At 39.3% G+C, this 25,978-nt stretch overlaps 1 protein-coding gene across 18 annotated transcripts in view; it reads right to left on the reverse strand.

Annotated features, from left to right (window-relative positions):
- Window positions 1-25,978, reverse strand: part of LOC131436088 (PDZ and LIM domain protein Zasp) — a 211,029-nt gene that overhangs the window by 4,372 nt on the left and 180,679 nt on the right. For 12 of the 18 annotated variants that reach the window (XM_058604559.1, XM_058604557.1, XM_058604558.1 and 9 more), the window contains 3 exons: window positions 22,205-22,750; window positions 12,784-13,057; window positions 8,721-12,186 (listed from right to left, as the gene is read on the reverse strand). In XM_058604559.1, the coding sequence (XP_058460542.1) occupies window positions 8,721-12,186; window positions 12,784-13,057; window positions 22,205-22,750 (4,286 nt within the window). The remainder of the gene's footprint in view (window positions 1-8,720; window positions 12,187-12,783; window positions 13,058-22,204; window positions 22,751-25,978) is intronic. The other 6 variants (XM_058604573.1, XM_058604571.1, XM_058604569.1 and 3 more) reach the window with 5 other exon arrangements.

Genomic DNA, 25,978 nt, shown 5'->3' on the forward strand with positions numbered 1-25,978 from the left:
ATCTAGTTTTGTTCGTAACCAGTGTAGGCGGAATCATGATCAGAATAAAATTCAATTCATTATTTCATTATTTTCATTACTCGTGAAATTCAGTTCAGTTCAAAAGATTTTCTACAAAAAACTCAGTGACTGTGAAAATCACTTCCGAGATTTTCATTCATGAAACAAGCATACAGAAAACTCGAAGTTCACATGTAACTTTTTTGACGAACTTTCACCCCCAGAAATAATTCTTCAAAGATAATCGAAAGGGAGAAGAGTCTCCGGTGATATTTTCATACTGAGTTCTACGTTTCAGTTCGACACCGAAGTAATTAATGCAAGATTTAATTATTATATTCTCTACAAGAAGAAAATCTTTACTGAATAAATAAATGACTGCGATATTTTCGATGAAATGTTGTTCTAATTCCAGTTTGTTGATTACACTGCTTCATTTAGATTAAACCCAATAAAACTCTATTAAGCATGAATTTGATGTGTAGAAGTGACAGGTGCGCAGCCTTTTGCAGGTCTCGAACACACAGCAGGCGCAGCGTTTGAATGGAGCGTTTAATTGGCGTAGCGATAGCTTGCGCTACTGTTACTTCTGCCTATGATGAATCTAAATTAAGGAATAGTTTTCAACCAGCTGCATGGCATGCTTTGTGATTAATTGATAAATTAATTTTTAATTATCATTATAGTTATTATTAATCACAGCATTTGCAGCCTTTATTGATGATATTACTCCACTACCATAGTATTGCTGGATAAGTTTCGAATACATCACCATTATCGATCCACTTATCAACAAAGCATCAAATTGCATCAGAAAAATTTTAGCATTTTTTAGCTTTCTCTATAGAAAGGTATTAGAATTGCTGGAAAACCCGACTTTCAAACGGAGCCTCGGAGACCCATAGTGTTATATACCATTCGACTTAGTTCGACGAGGTTGGCAAATGTCTGTGGATGTGTGTGTGTGCACTTTTCGAAGATATTGAGAAGAGATGGCTGATCCGATTTTAACAAACTTATGCTCGTTTGAAAGCTACGGTTGGGCCATTGGTCAAGTTCAAAGATCAAATGGCTGTCACTTTTGGTTCCGGAGATATGATGGTATAAGTGACGTAACCGTCAAAACACGTTGTTTTTTTCGCTCTAATGTATATAAGAGTGCCAATATTTTTGGATCACCTTTTGTTTCGCGAAGCGCTATTGTTCAAAAGTTGAAGCACCTCGAAAAAAGTCCTCATGCAAAATTTGAGCTAAATCGGACATGGGTAAGGGGTGCTGCCTAGAGGTTAAGATTGAAAATTTTCGATCTTGATAAACCATCATGATGATGATGATGATGGTCCCACCTCATACCCCTACAAAGGTGTGAGCAGAACGAGTTATCTAAATGATAATTAATATTTTTGCACATATCTTAACCAGTAAACAAAAGAAAACGATCTGATTAATCTAGCAGGTATAGATATTTCTTCAAAAGAACGACTGACCACAAAATAACATTCAAATATCTCGGATTTACTATCCAGGGTTAATCAAGAAAATTTCCAACCCGGGAAGATCCTTGATCACATCAGGAATCGAACCCGATATCTTTACCAGTATCAGACAGTAATTCACCTGGCCCTTCCCGCCGGACCAGTTCATCGCTACACACATCAGCTACGATGGAGTAACGAGACTGCGGATGAGCAGAGCCAAGCCCAATTCCATCAACAACTGTCGATCCCAATTAGTTTCCCGAATCTATTCCTTAAATTATTATCCAACCTTGCAATCAAGGTCAAGAGCAAACTTAACACACTGAATGCTAAGGCTCTTCGGCCAGTCCTGTTCGCTTTCCAAATAGTCACTACCTGCTTCGCGCGCGAGGCTCAAACGTTTGTAGACTGCTCATTATTTTTAACTCTCAAAAAAACTAAAAATCCATCATCATCATACCGAACATAGTAACTTAATACGTCTCACAATAATATATATAAACAAAAAAAAAATACAATCTTCGTAATACGTAAAAAAATAAAAAATCTAAAAAAATTGAACTAACTAACTAAATATTTGCTTACAAAGCGGACTTTATGTGTGAAATACATAACTTTTTGAACTCCACCAATGTCGCCGCGCGTTTGATCTCTCTTGGCATCGAATTGAAAAAACGTATTCCCTTGTACAACAATGAGTTTTGCGATCTGGCTAACAAAAAGCTTGGTGTTCTAGCATCAGACGCGTTTCTAGTATTGTACCTATGCAAATCAGTTCCTCTTTCAACTCGATCACACAAATATCGAGGCAGCATGCCAATTAATATCTTGCAAATAAATACCATGGTTAAGTAGTAAATTCTCTGTTTCACTGAAAGCCATTGTAATGCGTTCAGTAGAAAATCTGAGGAGGTATATCTACTACATTTTAGAATTAATCGCATGATCTTATTTTGCAGTCGCTGTAATCTCAAGATTTGTGTGTTATTAGCAAGAAACAGAATGGATGGGCAAAAGTCAATGTGTGGTGAAATGACTGTTTTATACAAAAGAATCTTACTATGGGTCGTTAAGTCATTTTTCAAACGACATAATACACCATATTTTTTGGCAATCTTCTTGATGACGTTATTGATATGAGATTTGAATGTTAACTTTTCATCAATTATGACTCCAAGATACTTCATTTCTCTAACGCGATCAATAATTTCACCATCAATTTCCACATTGGCGTCATGACCGGTGCTAACAGAAGAAATAACCATATATTTAGTTTTCGCGACGTTTAGTTTCAGTTGCTTAAATTTTAACCATCGAACCAGCGAACTTAGATCCTCGTTTAAATGTGCAACAGCTTCATTGAAACCTTTAGCCGTAATGAACAGAACAGTATCATCAGCAAACAAATTTATATCACAGAAACGTAAGACTCGCTTCATATCATTAATATACATGATAAATAGAATAGGACCTAACACACTTCCCTGAGGCACACCAAGTGAATTGCCGAGGGAACTAGACATTACATCGTTAAAAACAGTCTTTTGAGATCTACCACATAAATAGTTTTCAAACCATTCATGTGCCATTCCCCCGATGCCAAAACGCCGCAATGTCTGCAACAATAAAGGTCTTGAAATTGTTTCAAAGGCTCTCTTCAGATCCAAGAACACAGCAAAAATACTCTCTTTGGCTTCGATTTTCTCCTTCCATTTTGCCAATACTAGGTTCAAAGCGGATTCACAAGAGTGACCCTTACGATATCCCGATTGTTCCGGTATTAGCAAACTGTTAGAGTTCAAATAGTTAATCAGCTGATCTTTAACAACAAGTTCCAAAATTTTTTCCAGCGTGTGCAGCATGTTAATGGGACGGTACTCCTCGGCTTTATCCGTTCCAGTAACCTTGGGGATAGGAACAACCAGAGATTCTTTCCACACTTTTGGCACGTGCCCCGTGTACAACGATTCATTTACCAAATCCAGTAGATCGTGTCCGATAACATGAAAGCAATCCTGTATCACTTTTGAGTTTACATTGTCAATACCCGTCGATTTTCCCAAATTAAAACAAATATTTTTCAATTGTTCAAAAGTGATTGGTTGAAATTCATCAAGTCTACAATAGTTATTCATCGGCTGTGTTATTTCAACAGGTTCACCTACCAATTCAATACTTTGATTGATCTGCTGAACACTATTTATGAAATAACTGTTGAACTTTTCAGATATAATTTGTTCTGTGTGTTCTTCTATACCGTCAAAAGTTATACTTTTCGATGCACTATGTGTAGGATTGATAAGCTGTTTGAGAATTTTCCATAACTCTCTACTGTTTTGTTGATTTTGATCGATTCTCCTCTGTATGTATTCATATCTAGTCTTTTTCAGGGCCCGTGAATAAATATTTCGTGCTTGTGTATATCTACTCCAGTGACTATCATTGTTAGTTCTACAGAATCTCTTGTACTGTTTATCCCTTTCCCGTTTTAACCGTAAGAGGTCTATTGAGTACCAACTACTCGAGCTGTTCAAACTAACATACTTTTCAGTTACTAATTCATTAGTACACTTTTTTAATATGTCAGTAAGAATAGATGCCCTGTGATCCAAATTTCCAGTCAACTGTGTACAACCCAAGCTTCTTGATACAAGTCGAGATATGGTTTGCTTTGAATAGTTTTTCCAACACTTGATTCTCACCGTATCTTCCTCATTTCTAGAGCTACTCGTTACGGAAATTGCAATTGTTTCATGATCTGAAATCTTGCAATCGGATTCCACATTTGAATAAACACCGTCGAAATTGGAATACACGTGATCTATCAATGTTTTACTGTATCTCGAAATTCTTGTAAATTCATTCACAGTTTGCCTCAAATTGAAGAATTCTGCTAACTGTTTCAATTGATTCGAACCTTGATCACTGAGCCAATCAATATTAAAATCTCCAGTAATAATATTTAGTTTACCAAAATCGACGAAATTCTCCCACCAGTTTTCTAGAATTTCCAGAAACTGGCGGTCGCTTGAACTTGGAGAGTGGTAAACGACTCCATAATTTCCCATCTGCATGCCTCTTTCAACTGATATACCCAAGAACCAATTATTTCCAACTGCTTCGTTTGATTGAATGCTGAATTTAATTGATTCTCTGGCATAAATTGCAACTCCACCCGTGTGCCTGGAATGGGACAAACAAAAAGCAACAGTGTAACCCGGAACACTGAACTGATCGAAAGCGTCAGCATCAACAATATGTGTCTCTGAGAGCAAAACTAATGAAGGATGTCTATCCTCTATAAGATGACGCATTGCGACATAATTAGAAGACAAACCGGCTATGTTCAAATACAAAATATCTGAATGCCTCCCATCGATTAGTTGCTATTCCATTGACATAATGTTGTTCTTTTTCGTTTCAAGCAATCTCAGATATACAGGACACTGCTTACTAAACGCTGGATGGTGAATGTCTAAATTCAATTTCCTTTCTTTGTTCATTTTCAGACAATTAACGCATTTGAATTCAGTTGAAGAACACTCAGATGTTCTATGTGCGGAATTACATTTGGAACAATTTTCACTGTTTAAACATTCGGTGCTCTTGTGACCAAACTCACCACACTTGAAACAGCGCAATACGTTGAACGACTCGAAAACCGAACACCTATCCCAGCCGACGCAAACCTTACCGGCGGCCATCAAACTAGAATAAGTATTTTTATCAACCTCAATTATAACACTGAATTTGTTATATTTGAAGCGTGGATTCTCAAAGTCAGCAACAACTTTTACATCTTCAATCGAAATTTCCTGATTTTGGCTTTTCAATAGGTCAATAAATACATCAGAGGAATATCGATCACTCATCCCCACTATTTTCAGTTTTGGTTTCCCGGGCTTGGGTATAACAGCATTGTATTCAGTACCTAAATTGCTTTCAATGTTTTCTTTCACTGACTGAATATCCTCTCCTGCTGCACACTCAACAATAATCGAGCCATCTTTACCATTTTTGAAATTACTAATTTTATGTGTTCTTGGATCCAACCTACCCTTCAAAAATTGTCTCGTGTCATCACTTGTTTGCGAAGACTCAATAGGTTTAATCATAATAACCGAGCGAGTCTTACGTTTTCTGTTACTTTTCGTTCTATTTCTAGCTAATTTACCAGAAAGAACATCCGCGTATGACTTTTTATTATTTTTATCAAAAACTTCGTCATTACTATCATTATCAATATTTTTATCATGTGGTTCATCATCAGTATTAGACATAATTTTTCTTTTGCGTCTGGGATTTCCATCTGACTCCGAATGAGTCTTTCTATCTGCAACAATTTTCTTTCTCTTCATTACGACCAATTCATTATCGTTGCGCTGATTATTCTTAATCACGAAACTTTTCAAATCTTCCAACTTTTTGGCCACACTGTTTTCTAAACAGGCCATTTTGCTCTCCAGAGCATCATTGGAAGATCTGATCAGTCTCTCGATTCCACTCTCTATCGCGATATTAATATGTGCCTCGATACTCTCCCGCACAGCAGCAAACGAATCAGTGATGGATTTGAATTTCTCCATCTCCTTCTTCATATTACTAATGAGCGAAAGAACATCATCCTTTGGCATCATATTAGACACCGCGGCACCTTCCAAACAATCAGCACATTTAAACAAAAGCGCCGGTGTATCTGAAACCCAACCGGCCATGGCTCTCGTAAGCCCAGTACAGCGCTGGTGATAGCCATTCTCGCAAACTGAACATGTTATTCTAATATCTGATATGGTTATTTTTTCCTTACACTTCACACATTCACCCATCATTCATGCACAAACCAAACCGGCCCGACACACAGCTGGGGGAGAAATTAAAGCAAAGTGAACCATGCAAAAACAATAGACAATGCATTCAATATACCACGGTACGACGCCGCTTTGTTTGAGCGATCGCCGCACGGCGATTACTGACACAATTTACAGCACAAAATAGAAGTATTTACAAAACACTTTCTACTTATCTGTTTAAAGCACAATTAGTCACTTGCTTAGTCGAAAAAATTTTCGCAAAAAGCCACCTATTTCACACAAAATTTATCACAATTTGACTCAGCACTAAAGACGCACAAGTTACCATGTTCGCCATTCAATACATCTTTCATAGGGGGGAGTACATGAAATTTTCGATATGGAAATTTTTTTTGATGCCAAACATCTTAAAATTGCATGAAACGTCGAGATTTGGTGTTATCTCAAAAAAAAAATTTTTGAAAAAATCGACTTAGAAAAATTTTGAAATAAATCCCAGAAGATCGATTTAAACAAAAATTTTTTTCGAGATGACACTGAATCTTGCATGCAATTCTTAGACTTTAGGCATTAAACATTTTTTTTTTCGATTTCGAGAACCATGTCAGATATATTCAATATGCGAACTGTTTTGTTTCGAATGTTAGCTTTTTACAACTGATTTTTTACCGTGTGAGATCAGTTCCAGTGAGAATCGCGTTACAAAGAATTGTTAGTGAGCTTTTCTGATCGATGATTTTTTTGTCTAAAAATCACATGCGAGAAATTTCAGTCGCGATTTTCGAAATTTTGATTTTTTTCTCAACACAGAGCGAAATACGCTCTATCCTATATCAGGATATTCTAAATTCCGCCAAGCTTTTTTCTCCCATTAGAACAATTGCACTAATGGCTCTTGTTTCCATTTGAGAAAAAAACTCTGCTGAATTTTTAGAAGGCGCGTCTTTTTTTCTAGAATTCGATCTTTGTGAGCAAATCTTTATCGAAAATTCATAATTTTTTTTCTGAGACTATAAAAAGGTTTGCTGAATTTCACGAAGCATAAAGTCTTCAATCAATTTCAGAGAGGAATGTCATATTTAATGAGTCTTCGCTGGATATGGACGCTAAAAAAGCTGGACGCATCTAGTCGCATGATTTAAAAAGCCTCATTAATACGAATGGTGAGAAATCGGGTTCTGTACGAGATAATGCAAAAAGGTGTCGAATAATTCGAACTGCTACGTAGTGTTAGATCCGTGAAAAAATCATTATATCGAAACTAACTAATTTCAAGCATACATAGGAGGAAAAATATACTGTATGAAACCAGGCACAGATTCTGTCATTTTCTTCACGACAACGTTTGGCCTCAAAATCTTTGTGGGAAATTCTGGCCTTATAGGTCTGACTTCACTACATCCGACTACCACTTGCTTCGACCGATACGAGAAGCTTTAAGTCGTTTACATCACAGTGTTTTAACCATTGATTCATAGCACTTTTCAATCACTTACACTGTTTCTTATTCAACGTAAAAGTCAATAAAAAAATTAAATCAAGAACAAAATACAGTCAATCGAAGCGACAATTCTATCGTCAAACAGCAAACTACTTACGTAACAATCTTGTGGTTGCACTTGTTGCAAACCGGCACCTTGTCGACCAGCGACACCGGTGTATTTTCCGAGGTTGCATCCCGGCGGGTTTGATCCTTTTCCGGCGGACAGTTGTTATTCTTTTCCACATACGAACGTCTATCACGGGCATGCGAGGTTAGTTCGGAACTTACTTTTCGACGATTAACCTGTCCAAGGCTTTCTTCCTGGCCGATCGAACCGTTGGTGGTGCGATTGTTGTTCTTCGGTCGCAGAATGACACCGCTCACATCGACAGCGGCTAGCGGCGCCTGTTTCGGAACTGGTTGCAAGTGAGGATAGTCAGTTTTCGGGAGTGGTGGAGGAGCAGGTACCGAGGCATCGCATATGTCGATGATTCGGGACAGAGGATGGGTTGGATTGAGGAGTCGTTTGGACAAAGAGTCTCCGTTATTGAGGAGATTTTCCTTGTTTTTCGAACGGATATCCAACGTAGTCGGGGAAGGTTTTGCGACCGGTTCGACCTTTTTCAGTCTAGCTTCAAGCATTTCTTTAAGCACATTGGAAGCCTGCTTGCGGTAGTCGCTGTTACCGTTGATGGAAGCCAGCTTGCTTACCGAGTTGTCCAGCAGGGTTGTAGCCATTCCGGGCTCGTAACTGGATTGCTTATTCGGTGACCTTTTCCTCTGGATCGATTCTGTTGAGGGGGGAAGTTAGTTCAGACACAAACACAATCGTTAGGATCTTAAAATACATGCAAAACGATAGGTAACTATGAAAACAACACTCAAAAACAGAACAATCAGACAAAAAATAAGCAAACAATCAATTTTCTCTTAGGGTGGCTCTCACACCTGATTTGCTGATTACAGCAGCCGCACAGCGGAACTCGACCGCCAGGTCCGACGGCCTTGTTCAGGACACCGCGTCCACGGGTTGGAGCGATGGTAGAACAGGCAGCCCGCCCCTTGTTCAGTAATCCAGAACCTGCGCTAGCATCAGATCGATCAGTATTATTGCTTCGACTGCTGGCAAGGTTATTACTGAAGCCAATGCTGCTGTTATTAAGAGAAGGTCTGTGACCATTGAGTGCTGCCGGAGCTGCTGGAGGTGCAGGGGCTGATGGCAACGGTGGCTTCATATAGGACTGTGCTCCGACGGTTGGGTTAGTGTTAGATAGATAGGATGGTAGTTGCGGTGGCCACGACTGGGTTAGTTCTTTGGTGCTTCCCTCGCGCTGCGGAAGAAGTGCACCCTCACCAACCATGAACTCATTGAATTGAGCCTTGAATCCGGTACCTTGACTGGACGGTTGCGATGATTTTATGGTCGGCAAAAGTATACTTGCTTTGCGTGAACTTTTGGTTGGGAACTTATCCACTGCAGGTTCGGGAAAGAGCGCTACCGTCGGGAAGGTATTAGTTGCTTGTGGAAAGCTGGATGGGAAATTGGCTGTTGGGAACGACTGAACAGATTGTTGTTGTTGTTGTTGTGGATGTAGTTGCTCTTGCGCCGTAGGCTGTTCCTGCAGCTGTGGAGGGATATTCAGGGATTCATCTTGACCCGAGAATCTTCTGGCCTGCTGTGCTACTAAGCCCTTCGGTGGTGCCTCGTCTTCTTTGATCTTTGTGGAAAATTTAGCAATTTCAACGTTTTTGGTCGCCTCAGTATGCTCATGCTCTTCAACTGTTCTAGTGCGCTTTTGGATTAAAGCATTGCCTACCTGTGATGCGCTTGCCGTTGTTCTTTCAGACGAAGCCGGATCCCTCAAAGCGCTCTCGTGGTAACGGGTCTGAACGGTCGATTCGTCACGCTGCTCTACGAGAGTTGTCATCGGTTTTTGATGTTGATAGCTAACTGTACTCTGTTGACGGGGAGCAGTATACCCTCCACCCATACCGTGCTGCTGTTGTTGCATTTTTTGCTGAATATCTGCCGGAATATGATCTTTATTGGTATACCACGGAACACCGTGTAGCTTACCCATTGATAGATACAATCCCGATTCGACGGGGATGCCCTCACGGGAAGGCGGCACGTGTGCTTTCAATGGATTCGGAGGGGGACCGAAGGCCGGTGACTTACGAACCGGCTGCGGAGTACGGCGTCCGTCAAATTCTTTGGATTCTGCAAAATACTCTTCGAATCCCAATTGATGTTGATAATACGGAATCGTGGTCGAGTGCTTAGAAAGTATTAGCGACGGAGTGAATGACTGACCACGATCGACTACGCCCTTGGCTTGGAGTCGTGAATGGGCATTGTTGTACTGTGCCAACTCGGCATCCTCCTCCAGGGGCGTCTGTATGACTGGGATGATACGGTTTTGAATGGTTGTGAATGCATGCGTTTTCTTCAGTGAAGCCTGATCTTTAATATTTACAGCTTGTGCGACAGGCTTGGCAAGATGGGACATAGAATGAGTATCTACAAATGCCACCGGCACGTTCTGACGGAGCTCTTCCGATTCCGGTGTGCGCGAAGGATTCTGAGTCGGTAGATTGTACCACTTACGCTGGTATGTCGGAATCTCCGCAGGGTGGTTGAGAGGTGACTTCACCTCCCTTCGCGGAGCCAGCGAATAATGTTCTACCCCAGAGTCTTTTCTTGGATATGGTGGAACTTTGCGCTCTGGATTTTCACGTTTCTGCTCTACGACAGGTAAGGGTTCCGGGTCCGGTTTCGGTTCCGGTTCCGGTTCAGGTTCTGCAATCGGTTCTTCAATTGGTTCGTCTCGAATCTCCGGCATTACTGGTTTGAATGGAATCGGTGATCGATTCCCGGCTACGCTAGCGAAAGCGGAATAATTTTTCTCCGGATCAATCTGGATCGATGGTTGTTCTTTTAGTAGGTTCTGATACATCTCGGATCGCTCGAATTGCACCTCGGAAAATGGTGTGTAGGGTCGTTCCGGGGCGGTTGCCAGTGCTTCCATCATCGATACTCGACCAGTAGGCACTGGCATATTTTCCATCTGCGAAGGTATTTCTCGACCAAATTTCTGAAACGGAGTATAAGGAGCTGTAGTCAACGCTTCCAGGAATGGTGATGCGCGCATGGATGATATTTTTTCGCTCCGAATCGGTTCCATCGTGTGTGGAGGAGGAAAATATGGAACCGAGTCCGGAGGAAGTGAAACTGCCGGCGCGGGGAGATATTTGGGAAATCGTTCCGATTTGGTGGTTGAACTTGCAAGTACTTTGGCCATTACTGAACCTTTCCGCGGTATCTCCAGTGGAGGATACGGTTGAGGTTCCGGTTCGGGTTCGGGTTCTTTCTTCTTCGCCATACGACGCTCCAATGCATCCACTTGCCTTTTCAGAGCCTCCAACTGACGTAGCTTATTCTCTTCCTGTTCCCTCAGGTATGCCTCGTTACGGGACTTCATGAAGTTTGCTTCCTCGATTTGTTCATTGGTCAGACGAATCGGATCTCTCGGAGCGGTACACAGGGCCTGTACAAGCTTGCTCTGCCACTGCTTGGGGACGGGGTTCGGAACGATTTTTTTGGGTAAATTGATCATGGGATTGGGTGATTTAATGTATGGAAGCTCGTAATGTGGTATCGTGAACTCTTCGGTGATTTCCTCAATCTCTACCTGACTCTGTTGTTCGGCAGCCCGTTTAGCATCTTCAGCCTGCAGGTAGTTTGCAAGTTCTTTGCTATAATCAAGAAACTCGACACGTTTCTGCTGTTTGGTTCCACCGCGATCGAGAGCAGATTTCGAACGTTCCGCTATGCACTCCGGTTCGATGGATGGCTCCATGGAGGGTTCAACGGATTCCACTAGCGGAGTGTCACGGAATACAAAGTGAGTGTACGAAGCATCGGACATTGCCCCGGTGCTAGCCTGGTTGCTTCGTTGGCCTGACAAGAATGGATTTTCCATCTCCATAATTGGCGTGTCGTAGTAGGTTACGATTGGTTGCGAGGTTTGCGTCGTATACATTCGATACGACTCCGAGGAAGCGGACGTGGAAGCGGTCGTGGTGGTGTAGACCTCATAGCATTCTTCTTCGTGTATCAGCTGTTGTTGGTATTGTTCTTCGTTTCGCTGTACCTCCACACATTGTACCTCACTTTGTTTCCTACTCAGCTCTGGTGCCGATTTACTTATGTCTTTGGATTGCGGTGGTGGCGGAACCAAGATTGGTTGTTTGGTGACCACTCGCTGGGTTTCCGGAGGCGGGATGTAGATAGGAGATGCGGTAGGGACAGTTTCATCCTCTATGCGCTTCGGAGGCCAGGTGAAGACTGGGACGGGAGATTCGGCTGGTTTCTGTACCTGTTCTTGGACGTGTTCCTCTTCCGTCGCATCACCTGATCGTGGTTCAGTGGTTTTGTTTTCGGCACAACACAGGTTCCGGTTCAGGTTCGATGTTTTCCAGTACGGCATAGTTTTGCCATTTGTTGGTGGTTAGTTGATGAAATAAGCGCAAAGCAGAAAATGTAAGAGAAAGCGATAGAAGCATGATTAAAAGCGTTATTTGAAGCGAGTCTAGTTGCGTTTCAGCGACAGGTGTCGGATGACTAGCTCAGATGACATTTAGCGACTAGCTCGTTTGTGCAGCACAGCTAAATATCATACCTCTAAAATTAAATTTAGGTGGATGGACGAACTTTTTATTGTAAAAGTAGTGGTTTCCTGTGAGTGGTGGTTCAATTATGGTACAGTTGAAGAAGTATACACAAAAACATTTCGATGTCGTTTTTGTTGTTGTCGAACAGTGTTGTTGATAGGAGATATATTTTAAGAACCATTCGAAAAAAAATTAAACAAAATGACATCGAGAAAATGAATAATGAGCAAAACTGCAAACGGTTCAAGAATTTTTTTTTGAGTGTTGTTGATTGTGGTGAGGTCAGAACAAAAGTGAAATCGTTTCTAGCATGAGCCGATGACAAATGAATAACAACCTTGTTGAGTTGGCACAGCAGCAGCTGGAGCTGGAGCCGGAGCAACAGGAGCGATCGCAACCGGAGCCGGTGCCGGTGCAGCCGCCGGTGGATAGGAAGCTGGCAACGGAGCCATGGCAGCAGCGGGGGCCGGAGCTTGGGACTGACCGGTTACAGCCGCCGCGAATGGAGTTGGTACGCTCCCGGCTACGGGCGGATAGGATGCCGGTGGTTGCGCCAGAGAGCTAACCGGCAATGGTGCTCCGAATGGTTTCGGGGTTATGTTATTCTGGTTCTAAAGGAAGAAAATTAAAAAAAAAACAATACGTCATTAGAAAATGTTACGACATTGCGTTTATTGAAAAACTGACTGACTAGGATTGACTTTTTGTAGCCGTCACAGACTGGCGTCAATGGTCTTCGTCAATACACATTTTACTACTCGAAGAGTGCGCCCAAAAATAGAACCTGTTATCGCAGGAATGTGTGACGCATTTTTATTTTGGTGTTACTTAAACTGTTGTTAGAATTACACATTCACTCACTAAATCAGTTGCATTTATATAGGATTTCGAACAGAAACTTTACAGAATACTAAACCTGTGATCTAGTCATTGATTGATTTGGTTACCATGCCCATCTAAAACAACTTTTTCTTTTTTGATTTTGTATACATAATTGAGACGCAAATAGAATTTTCGGGTCTTTATAAAATAAAATTTCCATCAAATAGATAAACATTTGTTATTCGCTGATCAAATGAGTCAAATCGATCCCATTGACCAACCAACCAAGTGTGAAATGGAGCATCAGCAAAATGTAAAATTGACCCTCTGAAGAACTGTACAGTTTCTTTAAATATTGGCGTCACTAGTGAATTATGTCCAAAAATGTTGTTCACAAGCAATCAATCGAAAATATTAAACAATATTTCTTGATTGAATTATTTTAATGTTGATTTGTAAATAGCTCTTGAAAATCAATGTGCGAGTATTGAAAATTGAATTTTTTTTATATCATTTTATTCACCCCGACTTTAACCATTTTGAAAATTGAATTGAATCAATTGACTTGATGTTAGCATTTTTTATTATTGATGCTCGTTGAACCCAAAAGATTTACAAAAAAAAAATTGTGTGCTATTTAATACGTAATTCTAAAATTACACGAAAAAACATATTCCTGAATGCATGCGGCTTCGTCGGGATGAAGAAATCAGTAGGTTTGAGTCCTCGCTCTGAGCGAAACTTTCAAAATTTCAATGATTTCTATGTCTTTTTTTGTTGGCAGTGATGGAAAGAAAATAAAATCTATCAATTACATTGTGAAAATATTAAAACCAGTGTTAGAAAATATTTAAAGGTTTGATATATTATGTTAGAAACTGCTGGAAATACTGATAAGTATTAGATTGAAATTAACACCCAAACGCTCGGGTAGGGATTTTCAACGAATTTATTTTTCCAAAAAATCATAATTCTTGATACCGTTGATCAATTTCGATGCGTCCAGTGTCAAAAAAAACAGATTTTCTTCTAGTCCATGCTGACTCATACGGAACCGCAGCGGTCCAAAAACACCGGAGTTATTCCAGATCGCGTTGGGGTATGTCTGTTCTGCCGTTAGAAGTTTTTGATACATACAATTTTATATAAGTATGGGATTAATACGGAAATTGTATAAAATGTGAAGGACTTACTAGAACTCATAAAATGCAATGTTCAATTCCGGTAAATCTGGATTGTGGTCCCATAGAATTGTGCTTGAAATTTGAAATGGTATTTCATCTCAGGACTTCTCAAGTTGTTGGAAAGCTTCCAATACTAATTTGGGAATTCCAGTTTAGTATTTGTTAGCTGATCTGCAGGTTTTCGATATTTTGATGTAAATTCAAAGTACTTTCCACTTAGAGCTGTTTGATCAACTACTTTTTGACACCCTCATAACATACTTCTAACGGCAGACTAGAGATGGGCAAAACAGCTCATTTTAAAGAACCGTTCAGTGATGCAGAGTTCTGTTGAAAGAACTAGTTCTCCAGAGCCGTTCGTTCGTTCTTTTCATAGTTGGTTTGTTTGTTCAAAGACTGAACGAGAACGCACTTTTGTAAGCTTAAGCGAGGAAAAAAAGGTCCCTCGAAATAGAACTGAGGTTTCGTGACGAAACTTTCTTATTAGTACCGTTCTTGAAAAAAGGTTGAGCGAGCTTAAAAAACAAAAAAAAAGATCCCTCGACTTTGAACTGAGGAACTACCGTTCTCGAAAAAAGAACTATAGCTCGTTCATTCTTTCAAAAGAACTAGTTCTTTTAAACCGTTCGCGAACGAATTGCCCATCTCTAGAACAGACATACCCCAACGAGATCTGGAATAACTCCGGTGTTTTTGGACCGCTGCGGCTCCGTATGAGTCAGCATGGACTAGAAGAAAATCTGGTTTTTTTGACACTGGACGCATCGAAATTGATCAAGAGTTATGATTTTTTGGAAAAATAGATTCGTTGAAAATCCCTACCCGAGCGTTTGGGTGTTAAGGACATTTTTTCAACTAATTCAATCGAGAGATCACATCTTATCTAATTATTCGAATGGCAGTGAACTTCGTGAAAAAAACCTGATACAGAGTGTTACGATGAAAAAATTACCAAAAACAATCAAGAAATTTTCCAAAAATTTCAAAACAACCTCAAACTTAGTTTTTCGGTACCTACACATCTAATTCGTTAAAAAATAATCATATTGTTATGGCATTCAAGAATTATAAATAAACCGGAAGTCGCCATCATGGAATTTGAAAGACACAAAACATTGTTTTCTTGCACCTACTCTTCACATCGATTCCGAAAAAAACCATATGATATTTTTTGTTCTAAATAACTTTTTCCACGAACCAAATCATAATAACGTAAACTTTTGACGTGGGTCTACGTCTCTTTTTACTATGCTCACCTGGATGCATTTTCAAAATTTCACGATGTAACGAGTTTACTTCAGATTTAATTCCTAATAACTTTTTCCCTTGTTTGAGTATTTTCTCTAATTCTTTCACGAAACAATTGGATAAGGGCTAGGATTGTTGTAAATATCTCGTTTATTACGTAAACATTTTTAAATAGTGAAACAATAGTTCCAAACACAAAAAATAAAACACCCTGCTGCGCGTTTGCTAGCTTCAGTCTATGATGAATTCATTAACACATCGAGTGCACAGGCTGCCATCTACGCCAAGACAGTGGAACTACACCCGGCAATATTCAACTGGTGCTTCAGTCAATGGTGAATATGAGGTTCCGTTTCTCGAGCCTAAACGCAGAAAAACAACAACTAGTTCTTCTGGGCGCATATCTGCTGTTGAACATTCGCAGTGTGAGTTTCGCTTCATACAAGAGCGATTGCGACATCCAGCTGATGGTCGTTTGCATTGGAGAAAAATAAAACGAAAAGTGGATAACGGTGGAAAACATTACATAAAATCAGCTGTTCTAATGGTTCTAAATTCTCTCTAGAGAACTATTGAGATTGTTTCTTGGCAAATAGAAGGTAAAAATCGTCAGTTTAGTGCAAATCTGGAAAAATTTGATTAGCTTTGTGCACATTTCGCTGTGCGAAATTCGCACCAAAAGACCGCAAAAAAGCTAAGCTAGCATTTGGCTTCATCGCGATCGAAAAATATGTTCCGAACAGTGTTTAATATTGTAGTGAATTGCATAGTTTGGTTCTTCTGACAGCCGCAAATGAATCCCGTACAGCATTTTGATAGTTTCTTCCACTGAAATATGCAAATCAGAAATGAAATAATTCTATATTGTACTATTTTTGTGGCCGTTGAGACCGCCCTTTTGTAAAAAAGCTACAAACGAAATCACGTACAGCGAAAGCTCTTAACCAAAAATTGATTCAGTTGGGAACAACTGGTACTGTGAGCAGTTCGAACGATTGCGTCATCCTCCTTGTGGTCGTTTTCATTGGAGAAAAAAAAAACCGAAAAGTGGACAACGATGGGGAACATTATACAAAATCAGCCGTTCTAAAGGCTCTAAATATTATCTAAAGAACTATTAGGATTATTTCTTTGCAAATCAAAGGTAAAAATAATTAGCATAATGCGAATCTAGAATAAAGCCTGGAACGCGCAAAAATTGGTCAACTTCAAGTCGATGTATGCCTGTTAAAAATTAAGTTCAAACACCTTGATATGCTGCATTTGAAAGTTGAGTGTATATACAATGATTGCTATGATATGATTTTCACCATTTGTTCTCCAATGTTTAAAATGACGTCCAAGCAAGAGGAGCAGCGTATTAAAATATTGCTCGCACAGCAAGAGAATCCGACGTTCTCGCACGTCAAGTTGGCGAAATCGACCGTGACCAACGTTTTAAAAGTGTTTGGGGAGCGACTGTCGACTGCCAGGAAGCTCTCCATTCGAGATGTCAGTGTCGAGTCGGGTCATCGATTTTTAAGAAGGTGAAGGTGACAAACCGAGATTATAAACAAAACACGTCGGCAAAGTAGCTTCCGGGACAGGAGTTTTACACCGCACCAGGAAAAGGGAAGGTGTCCGAAATTTTCAAAACTTTCGAAGTTCCCCAAAAAAAACACCTCGTCTGGCAGGCCATATGTACGTTCGGTCTAAAAAGCGGCATTCTCATCACAACGTAAACCATCAACCAAGAGATCTACGTCCTGGAGTGCCTGAAAAGTGATTGCTACCATTCCTGAAGAAAAATAATAGACCTGCTGTGCTGTTCTGGTCGGACTTGGCTAGGTGCCACTATGGGAAAAAGACAATCGAGTGGTACGATGCGAACAACGTGGTTGTGGTACCCAAATACCACAACCCTCCCAACAGCTCAAAACTTCGCCTTATCGAACGGTATTGAACCTTGGTCAAACGGATTCTCAAAAAAAAACTGATAAATCCATGGAAAACGAGCAGCAGTTAAAATCTAACTGGCGTTCGGCGGCGAATAAGGTCGATGAGACTACTGTACAAAATTTAATGGAAAGATTTAAGCGGAAGGCACGGCAGTTGGTCGGATTTAAAAAACCAAATGGATAAACGAACATTTTTTGCCTTTAAATATATGAATTGATCTACCAAAAGAAAGATATAAACATTTTTTATCATGAATTGTGACGGAAAAAAAACGATTTTTGTCGACCAATTTTTGCGCGTTTTAGTCTTTAATTTTCTATGTGCACTTCTCCGCCGTGCAAAATTTGCATCAAACAAGTGCGCATAAAGCCAGCATTCGACTGCTTTGCGTTCAAGAAAAATGCTTCGAACAGTGTTCAATATCGGAGAAAATACAACCTTCTGAAAGCCTGGAGTGGATTCCGCGATTACATAATGTAATTACTTGTGGTTTGTGTAAATGCGAAATTAAGTACACTGATAAAAATTTGTACGATCAATTCATATGTAAATTGCACTTCAATTTTATGTGTTTTTTCATTTCAATACATAACCAAAGCGATTTGTTTTATGATTTCATGTGCAAATTCACTAAGACGCTTTATTGTTGACGCGATTATGTTTCACTTAGCATGGATGTGTTTTTCCTTTGGATGTGATGTGTTTTGCTATTGAATCGAACTACATGTGCCAAACACTTCATTTTCTAGTGGAAATGAGTACAGCACAAACGTATGTACAAAACACTTGATTCGGTCAACTGAAGTTCTATGTGGGAAACAATGTGACATTCATATAAAATTCATTGACAATCTAGAGGTAACGATATATCTTAACATTTTGATGTGCATTTCATATAAATGTAGCATAATTTCCACTAAATATCAACTGGTTTTACACTCATTTTATGAGTTAAGTGTATGTTTTCATGAATTTCATGTGTTCTACAAGTAGTGATAGTTCAAATGCTTTGCACATGATTACAAACAACTAATGAGATTTTACTTGAAATGGATATAATAGTACTGTTGTTGTATCGTTTAATTCTACTATGTCATTATACTGTAACAAAGTCACTATTTTCACTGTCACTATTTTCACAAAAATGTATCAAACGTATTTCGTACAAGGATAATTTTTTTAATATTACCATTTAATTCTGTTATAGATACATAGTGAATTTGTATAGTGACTTGAGTTGACTACATAGTGAAATTCACTATGTATCTCACGACACTATAAATCTTGTATAATAAACGTCACATCACATATGCACATTTCGAATACAATTTATATTCTTCTTCATTGTGTTAGGTTTGTTTAGTTATTGAAAGAATGCTGCAATGTTGTTCCTTTTATATGAAACGGAAGTAGGTAGATTCCTACAACAGGTATAAACACCTCGAAAAAATTATCTAATTTGTTTAGGGTAGGGAGAGATTAAGTGTTTTCTATGTTTGTCTGTCCCCTGTGTGTAGGTAGTAACTTAAAGAGCCAGGAAGACCTATTTCCTTGGTCTCTGTTTAGTAAAGAAGTGGAATTATGTTTGAAAATTTCCAGACTTTCTGCCGAATCTAATTTCCATGGGTTGGAAATTTGTCTTAAAATTTTTATGTCATTTGTAGTGAAATCATGGTTTTCGGAAAAGGCATGCTCAGCTACTTTCGACTTGAAATGGTGTGATAAACCCCGTTCCAAATCCTTGGATGCTTTCCCTGTTTCCGCTATGTGTTCCTTGAAACGGATATCTAATGATCTCTTTGTTTGTCCAATGTATAATTTATCACAATGAGAACATAAAATTTTGTATACCCGCGATTTTTTTCAATTTGTCAGTAGGATCTTTAGTAGATCCTAGTAAAGTTTTCAACTGGTAGTTAGTACTACTGAACACTAAATCCAAGCCAAAGGCTTTTAATTTTTATTTAAGTGGATATGCCATGTTAGAGTTGAAGTCTACCGATATTCTTTTCAAATTTTCTGATAGGGGGGTCAAAGTTGTAAGTGTATTTCGTATTTTTTACGTTATAATTCTCAGTGTATGGGTTTGTTGTTACTTTTGTATTTTGCCTTGGAAACACTAAGTACTGCACGGTGGATTTGACATTTTCATCATAAAGTCTGACATTTTTAACCATTACCATCTTCAGACATTCTGTCATTTGAGCGCTATATATTTTGTTTACAGCGTGTTGAAATTTTTACTTCAGTGAAAAAAAATGGAATTGAATCGTGAACATTTTTATTACGATTTTCGTCGTGGATTATCAAAGACAAGAATGCTTCAATCAACTTAGTTCGACTTTTGGCAGAATAGCACCATCCTATGCGACTGTAAAAAAACTGGTATAACGAATTCAGTCGTGGTTCTAGTTCGCTTGCCGATAAATTCAAAGAAGGTTGTTCAAAATCAGTTGTTTTGCCAGAAAGCATCGATGTTGTGAAAAATTTGATTAATCGTATGAGCCCGAAACTGAACAGCAAAAGCAGTTCGCGCTCGAACCACTTAAAAGAAAATGATGATTTGTTTTTTTTTCAGTGTAAACGGACATATCGCTATCGTTACTTTAGAGGATCGTAAGACCGTCAATTCTGATTGGTATACTGCCAACTTCTGGGAAACAGATTTTCGTAAAACAAGAAAAACAAACGCAAGATGCAAATTCATTCTTCATCGCGAGCAAGCTCTCACACATCGGCTCAATCAACCGAATATTTGAGCCCCCGAAATATCGAATCATTGGACCACCCACCATATAGTCCTGACTTGGAACGTAACGACTTCTATTTGTTCCACACAGAAAGAAAAGATGAAACTTACACGACATGTAAACCAATAGTACTATTAAACAGACATCAGTTGAAAGGAAAATCTGATTTAAAACCAAGATTGATGTAAAATTACATTGAAATGCATTTACTTTTTCGTTGCACAAGGCTGTATATTTACAAACCGCTTAGTTTTGTAATGTAACTTTCCGCTCAATTACCTGCTCCGAATATGTGCATGAAAATAAATGTAAATTCACAAAATATTTTTATCTGTGCTTACCGTGATGAATAAACTGCGTGGAGAGCAATTCAATGCTCCTGAAGAAGCTGTTCAAGCGTTCAAAAACCATGTTTTAAGGGTACCACAAGAAGAGTGGAAAAAATGTTATGGACATTGGTTCAAGCGGCTCTAGGTGAATATTTGGAAAAAAATAAATAAACCATTTTCGATCAAATATAATACTGTTCCCATTTTAGGCTAAATACATAAATAACAACCCTCCTAGTAGAACAATGTACCAAAATAAATGTGCGTTCCTAAAGCGATCTGCTTCTTGTCGACAGCAGTCCTACGCCAATCTCGCGGTTATGTCTGTAACACTACCTGCAACGAAACGAAATTTCGACTGGAATTGGCATCTTGCCCCTATACGCGGTCGTGAATACCATGGTACAATGATAACATATTTGTTTCTGTACCAACAGAAAGAACCATCAGGAACTTTTCCTAATTCAGAAGTTTTGGTCCATCGTGAAGACCAGACTTCGTAAATTAATCAAAGGTGATAGTTTCACAACTGCCCAAGACCCGTATGAGTGGTGTCTAGGACAAATTGTTGACATTCGGTATACTCATCGAATGTTTGACAACTCAATTTAAAATTAATTTGTATTACGTATTTATTACTGCTGGCAAGGGAAATAAATCAAACCCTGATTAAAAGTATACAAACAAGTCGTATCGATTACTTCACCGCAAGCTAAGTCATCCTAAACAAATGCACACCTAGGTCACCTGACATGTGGCAGTTCATTAATAGCTCCCATTTTAAAATTATTCTTCCCTGTCAGCATATCACGTGCCGTGAGTCGTGACTAATGCTGATACTGAAAATAAACGCTTGTAACGGAACACGATTCAAATCTCCATTGCAAACCCCGCAATCTCAACAACCCTAAATCCTTTCTGTGTTTTAGTTAATCCGAATATTGACGGGAGGCCGAAAATGAAACCGTTGATCGATTTTCCACTTAGCTGACCCAGTAGCGCAAAAATTCGTACACGCCCGCATTGTTTGTCAGTCTCCGAGTTGAGTCTCGATTATTTAGTTTGATTGCGTTCGACGATTTGCCACAGTTGTGCCGTGCCAGTCGCGACTGTCGCCCCAAGTCGTCACAAGTGATGTACATAAGCGACGCGAAGGACTTGCACCCGACGTATTTCCTGTACTGCCCGATCGGTCTGTGCGTTCAGCCCTGACAGTGGCGGATGATGGGCAATGACTCCGGGCTTGTATACTGAACAGAGCAATTAGCAAACCAAGTCTACGCCTAGAGAAACACATCTCAGAGAGTTACCAAAGTTGACCAAAATTCCGCTGGCACGCGGCCAGAAGGAAAACCGAAAATTATCGATACTTATGTAAAAGTGCGGAAGATCGAGCCGTTTCCCGATCCGCTAGAAGGATTTTTCAAAGTTATGATTCTTAGTGCTAATAAATGAAAACCATGCAAGCCATGCACCTGAACACTTACCTTATAGCGCGAGCTAGTTCCGGGTGGAAATACACTGCGAATGACGGATCCACCGATGGTTTTGTAGAAAAATCCGTAATCGTTTTGCGTAACAGCTCCGTTGGTGGCAGCATCCGTTGAATCGGCGCTCTGCTCCTGAGCTACGACCAGCCCATTCGGACCGAACGAAGCCGGATCGACCGCCTCAACTGGAGGCTGCAACTGTTGGAGTGTTTCGACTGGACCCTCCGGATTTTCCATGCTGCGGTACGGATACGAAAGTGGTCCTGCTAGTGGCGGCGGCGGTGGTGGTGGAAAATTAAACTCACACTGCGTAGTGAAGGTACCGAATCTTGACGAGGCACTGACGCCGTTGGACGATGGTTCGAGGATCAGTTCGTTCTCACTGCTGGTTCGCGAGTGCCGTGGAGACACTTTGTTCGATTGGACCGGCGAAAGGGAATTCGAATTGCAGTATCCGCTCGATGAAGTCGTACTGCTCGATCGAGAGTGTGACGGAGACTGAGTATTGCTACCTCCGCTGCTCGTTGTTTGGTGCTGCAGGTGCTGTTGTTATCGTGTTCGGGAGGCATACAAACATACAAACACACAAACACATACGCACACGGGCGGCCGAGCCGAGTTTGTTAGGCATGCAAGTATTGAGCGTAAAACCGATGCACACACAAACGGTAATGATTGATAAAGAAAAGATAAAAAATGCATTTTGTGAGACTTTTTCTAAGTGATTATTTGTCGATTGGGTGTGTGACTGATTCGTGGGTGTAAACAGTGGACGCTATTTTCGTCGGAGTGCACCGAGAACAAACGGATCGAGCTGTAAAAGTTTTTTGTTTGTATCAATGTAGATAAAAAATATCTGGGCTGGAAACGAAGTGTTTTAAATTTCTATCGTTATCTCTCATTTTAGATTTGAGAAAAGAGTGGTCAAATCCGCAAGTAGTTTGACTGTCAAATATTATTTTACTTTTCTATATGATACCTCTTGTATGTTTTAGATATCTTTGGTGAAACAACTTGGGAATATTTTATGCGTGAAATAAGTATGACAAGCAGTTAAATATTGTACTTATATGAAGTATCACACATATTACTGCAATTAGGCTTCTGTTTACAGTATTAGAAAAACAGCCATTGTAATAAAAAGGAAATTGCTGATTCTAACCCACTTCTGGCACAATCTTCATGAAAAAATACTCATTCTAGGGTAACGGTATCTCAATGTATCTCAGTTCCACCATTCATCGCATATACTAAAATCATTAGCTTGAATGATATCTGCCATAGCTGAACCATACATTTGTTCAAAGGTAGAAATGAAAATGTGTGCATTCGCTACGATTGTTTGCGTCGCTTTAACAGTAGTATTGCACATTTGTCGAACTATTTTTACCTTTTTTACCTTTTTTTATATATATAAAAAATAGGTATAGAATTCGCTCAAACTTTCGAAAATTTTTCCGAGGCCCGGAGGGCCGAATGACATATACCAATCGATTCAGCTCGACGAACTGAGCAAATGTCTGTGTGTGTGTGTGTGTGTGTATGTGTGTGTGTCTGTATGTGTGTTGTCAACTAAGAGGTCGAGATCTCAGAGATGGCTGGACCGATTTTGATCAAACTAGTCGCAAATGAAAGGTCTCCCCGTCACCCAAAACGCTATTGAATGGTTTTGAGATCGGATGTTTACTTTTTGAGTTATTCGAAATTTTATGTCAAAATTTTCAGTTTTTTGACAGTATCTGTCACAATTGACCTTGAAAACAGAATATATTTTCAGACTTAGATTCCGCACGATAATACCTATCCAACAAGCCATAGATTGTTAAAATCCGTCCATTTTTAACGGAGATATCGAAATTTTTGTGTAAACGACTTTTCCCCATATTCCAGCAGTAGGAGTTTTGAGCGCTGTATGACAAAGAAATGTTTGGGAGCAACAGAAAACACGATTTTTATACTGTGACATACAATTGTTTCTAAGTACCAAAAATACTGTGTACAGCATCCTTTTTCAGAACAATTTGCCTCGGACCGATTTTAGCACGGCTCGTTTTTGGCAACATAATCGTTCGAATATGACATATATAAACCAGATGATGGCAGATTTTTTTTAAATTATATTGTTTTAAACTACTTACAGCAATAAATGCGGGAAGAACATAACATCCACATACCATTCGAATCAGTTCGTCGAGATCAGCAAATGCGTGTGTGACAAATAATTTCACTCAATTTTCTCTGAAAATTTCTTTTCTACAAACTCAGATTCATACGGAAATTCGTATGCTCCCAAACAAAGTTCCAGAATTATGTTTGGTTCCGACCTCTGGTTCCGGAACTACAGGATGATATATGAAACGAAATCAAAATTGTGTAACTCATTCTTCTCGTAGATAGCTGAACCGATCTAAGATTCAAATGAAATCTAAGAATCATCTAAGATGCAAATGAAAAGTTTCCAGATTCTTTAAAACATCTTGCTCTTCAGTCAGATCAGCTTCAAAGTTGTACTCAAAACTGTAATTTATTCGTCATACGGCCAGTGGAACTTACATTTCATGGCATGTTTAATCGATTATCACACTTCTAGATTTAAATTCGATTGTATTTGCAGTTTCGACATTACAGAGTAATGAGTGATTACAATCTCAAATTGTCGCTTAAAACGAAGGTGATTAAAATAATGTAATGAAAACGTAAACACCGAAGAATATTCATGCAAAAAACACATGCGGATTGATAAAAAAAGGTATCATCTCACTGCTAGGTGGATTAATCACGTTTTTATATATATAAAAATAGGTATAGAATTCGCTCAAAATTTCGAAAAGTTTTCCGAGGCCCGGAGGGCCGAATGTCATATACCAATCGATTCAGCTCGACGAACTGAGCAAATGTCTGTGTGTGTGTGTATGTGTGTGTGTCTGTATGTGTGTTGTCAACTAAGAGGTCGAGATCTCAGAGATGGCTGGACCGATTTTGATCAAACTAGTCGCAAATGAAAGGTCTCCCCGTCACCCAGAACGCTATTGAATGGTTTTGAGATCGGATGTTTACTTTTTGAGTTATACGAAGTTTTATGTCAAAATTTTCAGTTTTTTGACAGTATCTGTCACATTTGACCTTGAAAACAGAATATGTTTCCAGACTTAGATTTCGCTCGGTAATACCTATCCAACAAGCTATAGATTGTTAAAATCCGTCCATTTTTAACGGAGATATCGATATTTTTGTGTAAGCCTTATTCCAGTAGAAGGAATTTTGAGCGCTGTATGAAAAAGCAATGCTTGGGAGCAACATGAAACACGATTTCTTATACTGTTACATATAATTGTTTCTAAGTACCAAAAGACTGTGTACAGCATCCTTTTTTATGACAATTTGCCTCGGACCAATTTTAGCACGGTTCATTTTTGGCAACATAATCTTTCGAATATGGCATATGTAAACCAGATGATACCAGCATTATCGAGTTGGAAGTAATTCCATAATTATATTGATTTAAACTATTTACAGCAATAAATGCTGGAAGAACATGACTTCCATATACCATACGACTCAGTTCGTCGAGATCAGCAAATGCGTGTGTGACAAATAATTTTACTCAATTTTCTCGGAGATGGTTAAACCGTTTTCTACAAACTCAGATTCATATGAAAAGTCGTATACTCCCAAACAAGGTTCCTGAATTACGTTTGGATCCGACTTCTGATTGCGGAACCACAGGACGATATGTGAAACGAAATTAAAATAATGCAATTAATTTTTCTC

This window comes from Malaya genurostris, chromosome 3, assembly GCF_030247185.1.
Source record: "Malaya genurostris strain Urasoe2022 chromosome 3, Malgen_1.1, whole genome shotgun sequence".
In the NCBI taxonomy this organism is placed as follows: Eukaryota; Metazoa; Arthropoda; class Insecta; order Diptera; family Culicidae; genus Malaya; species Malaya genurostris.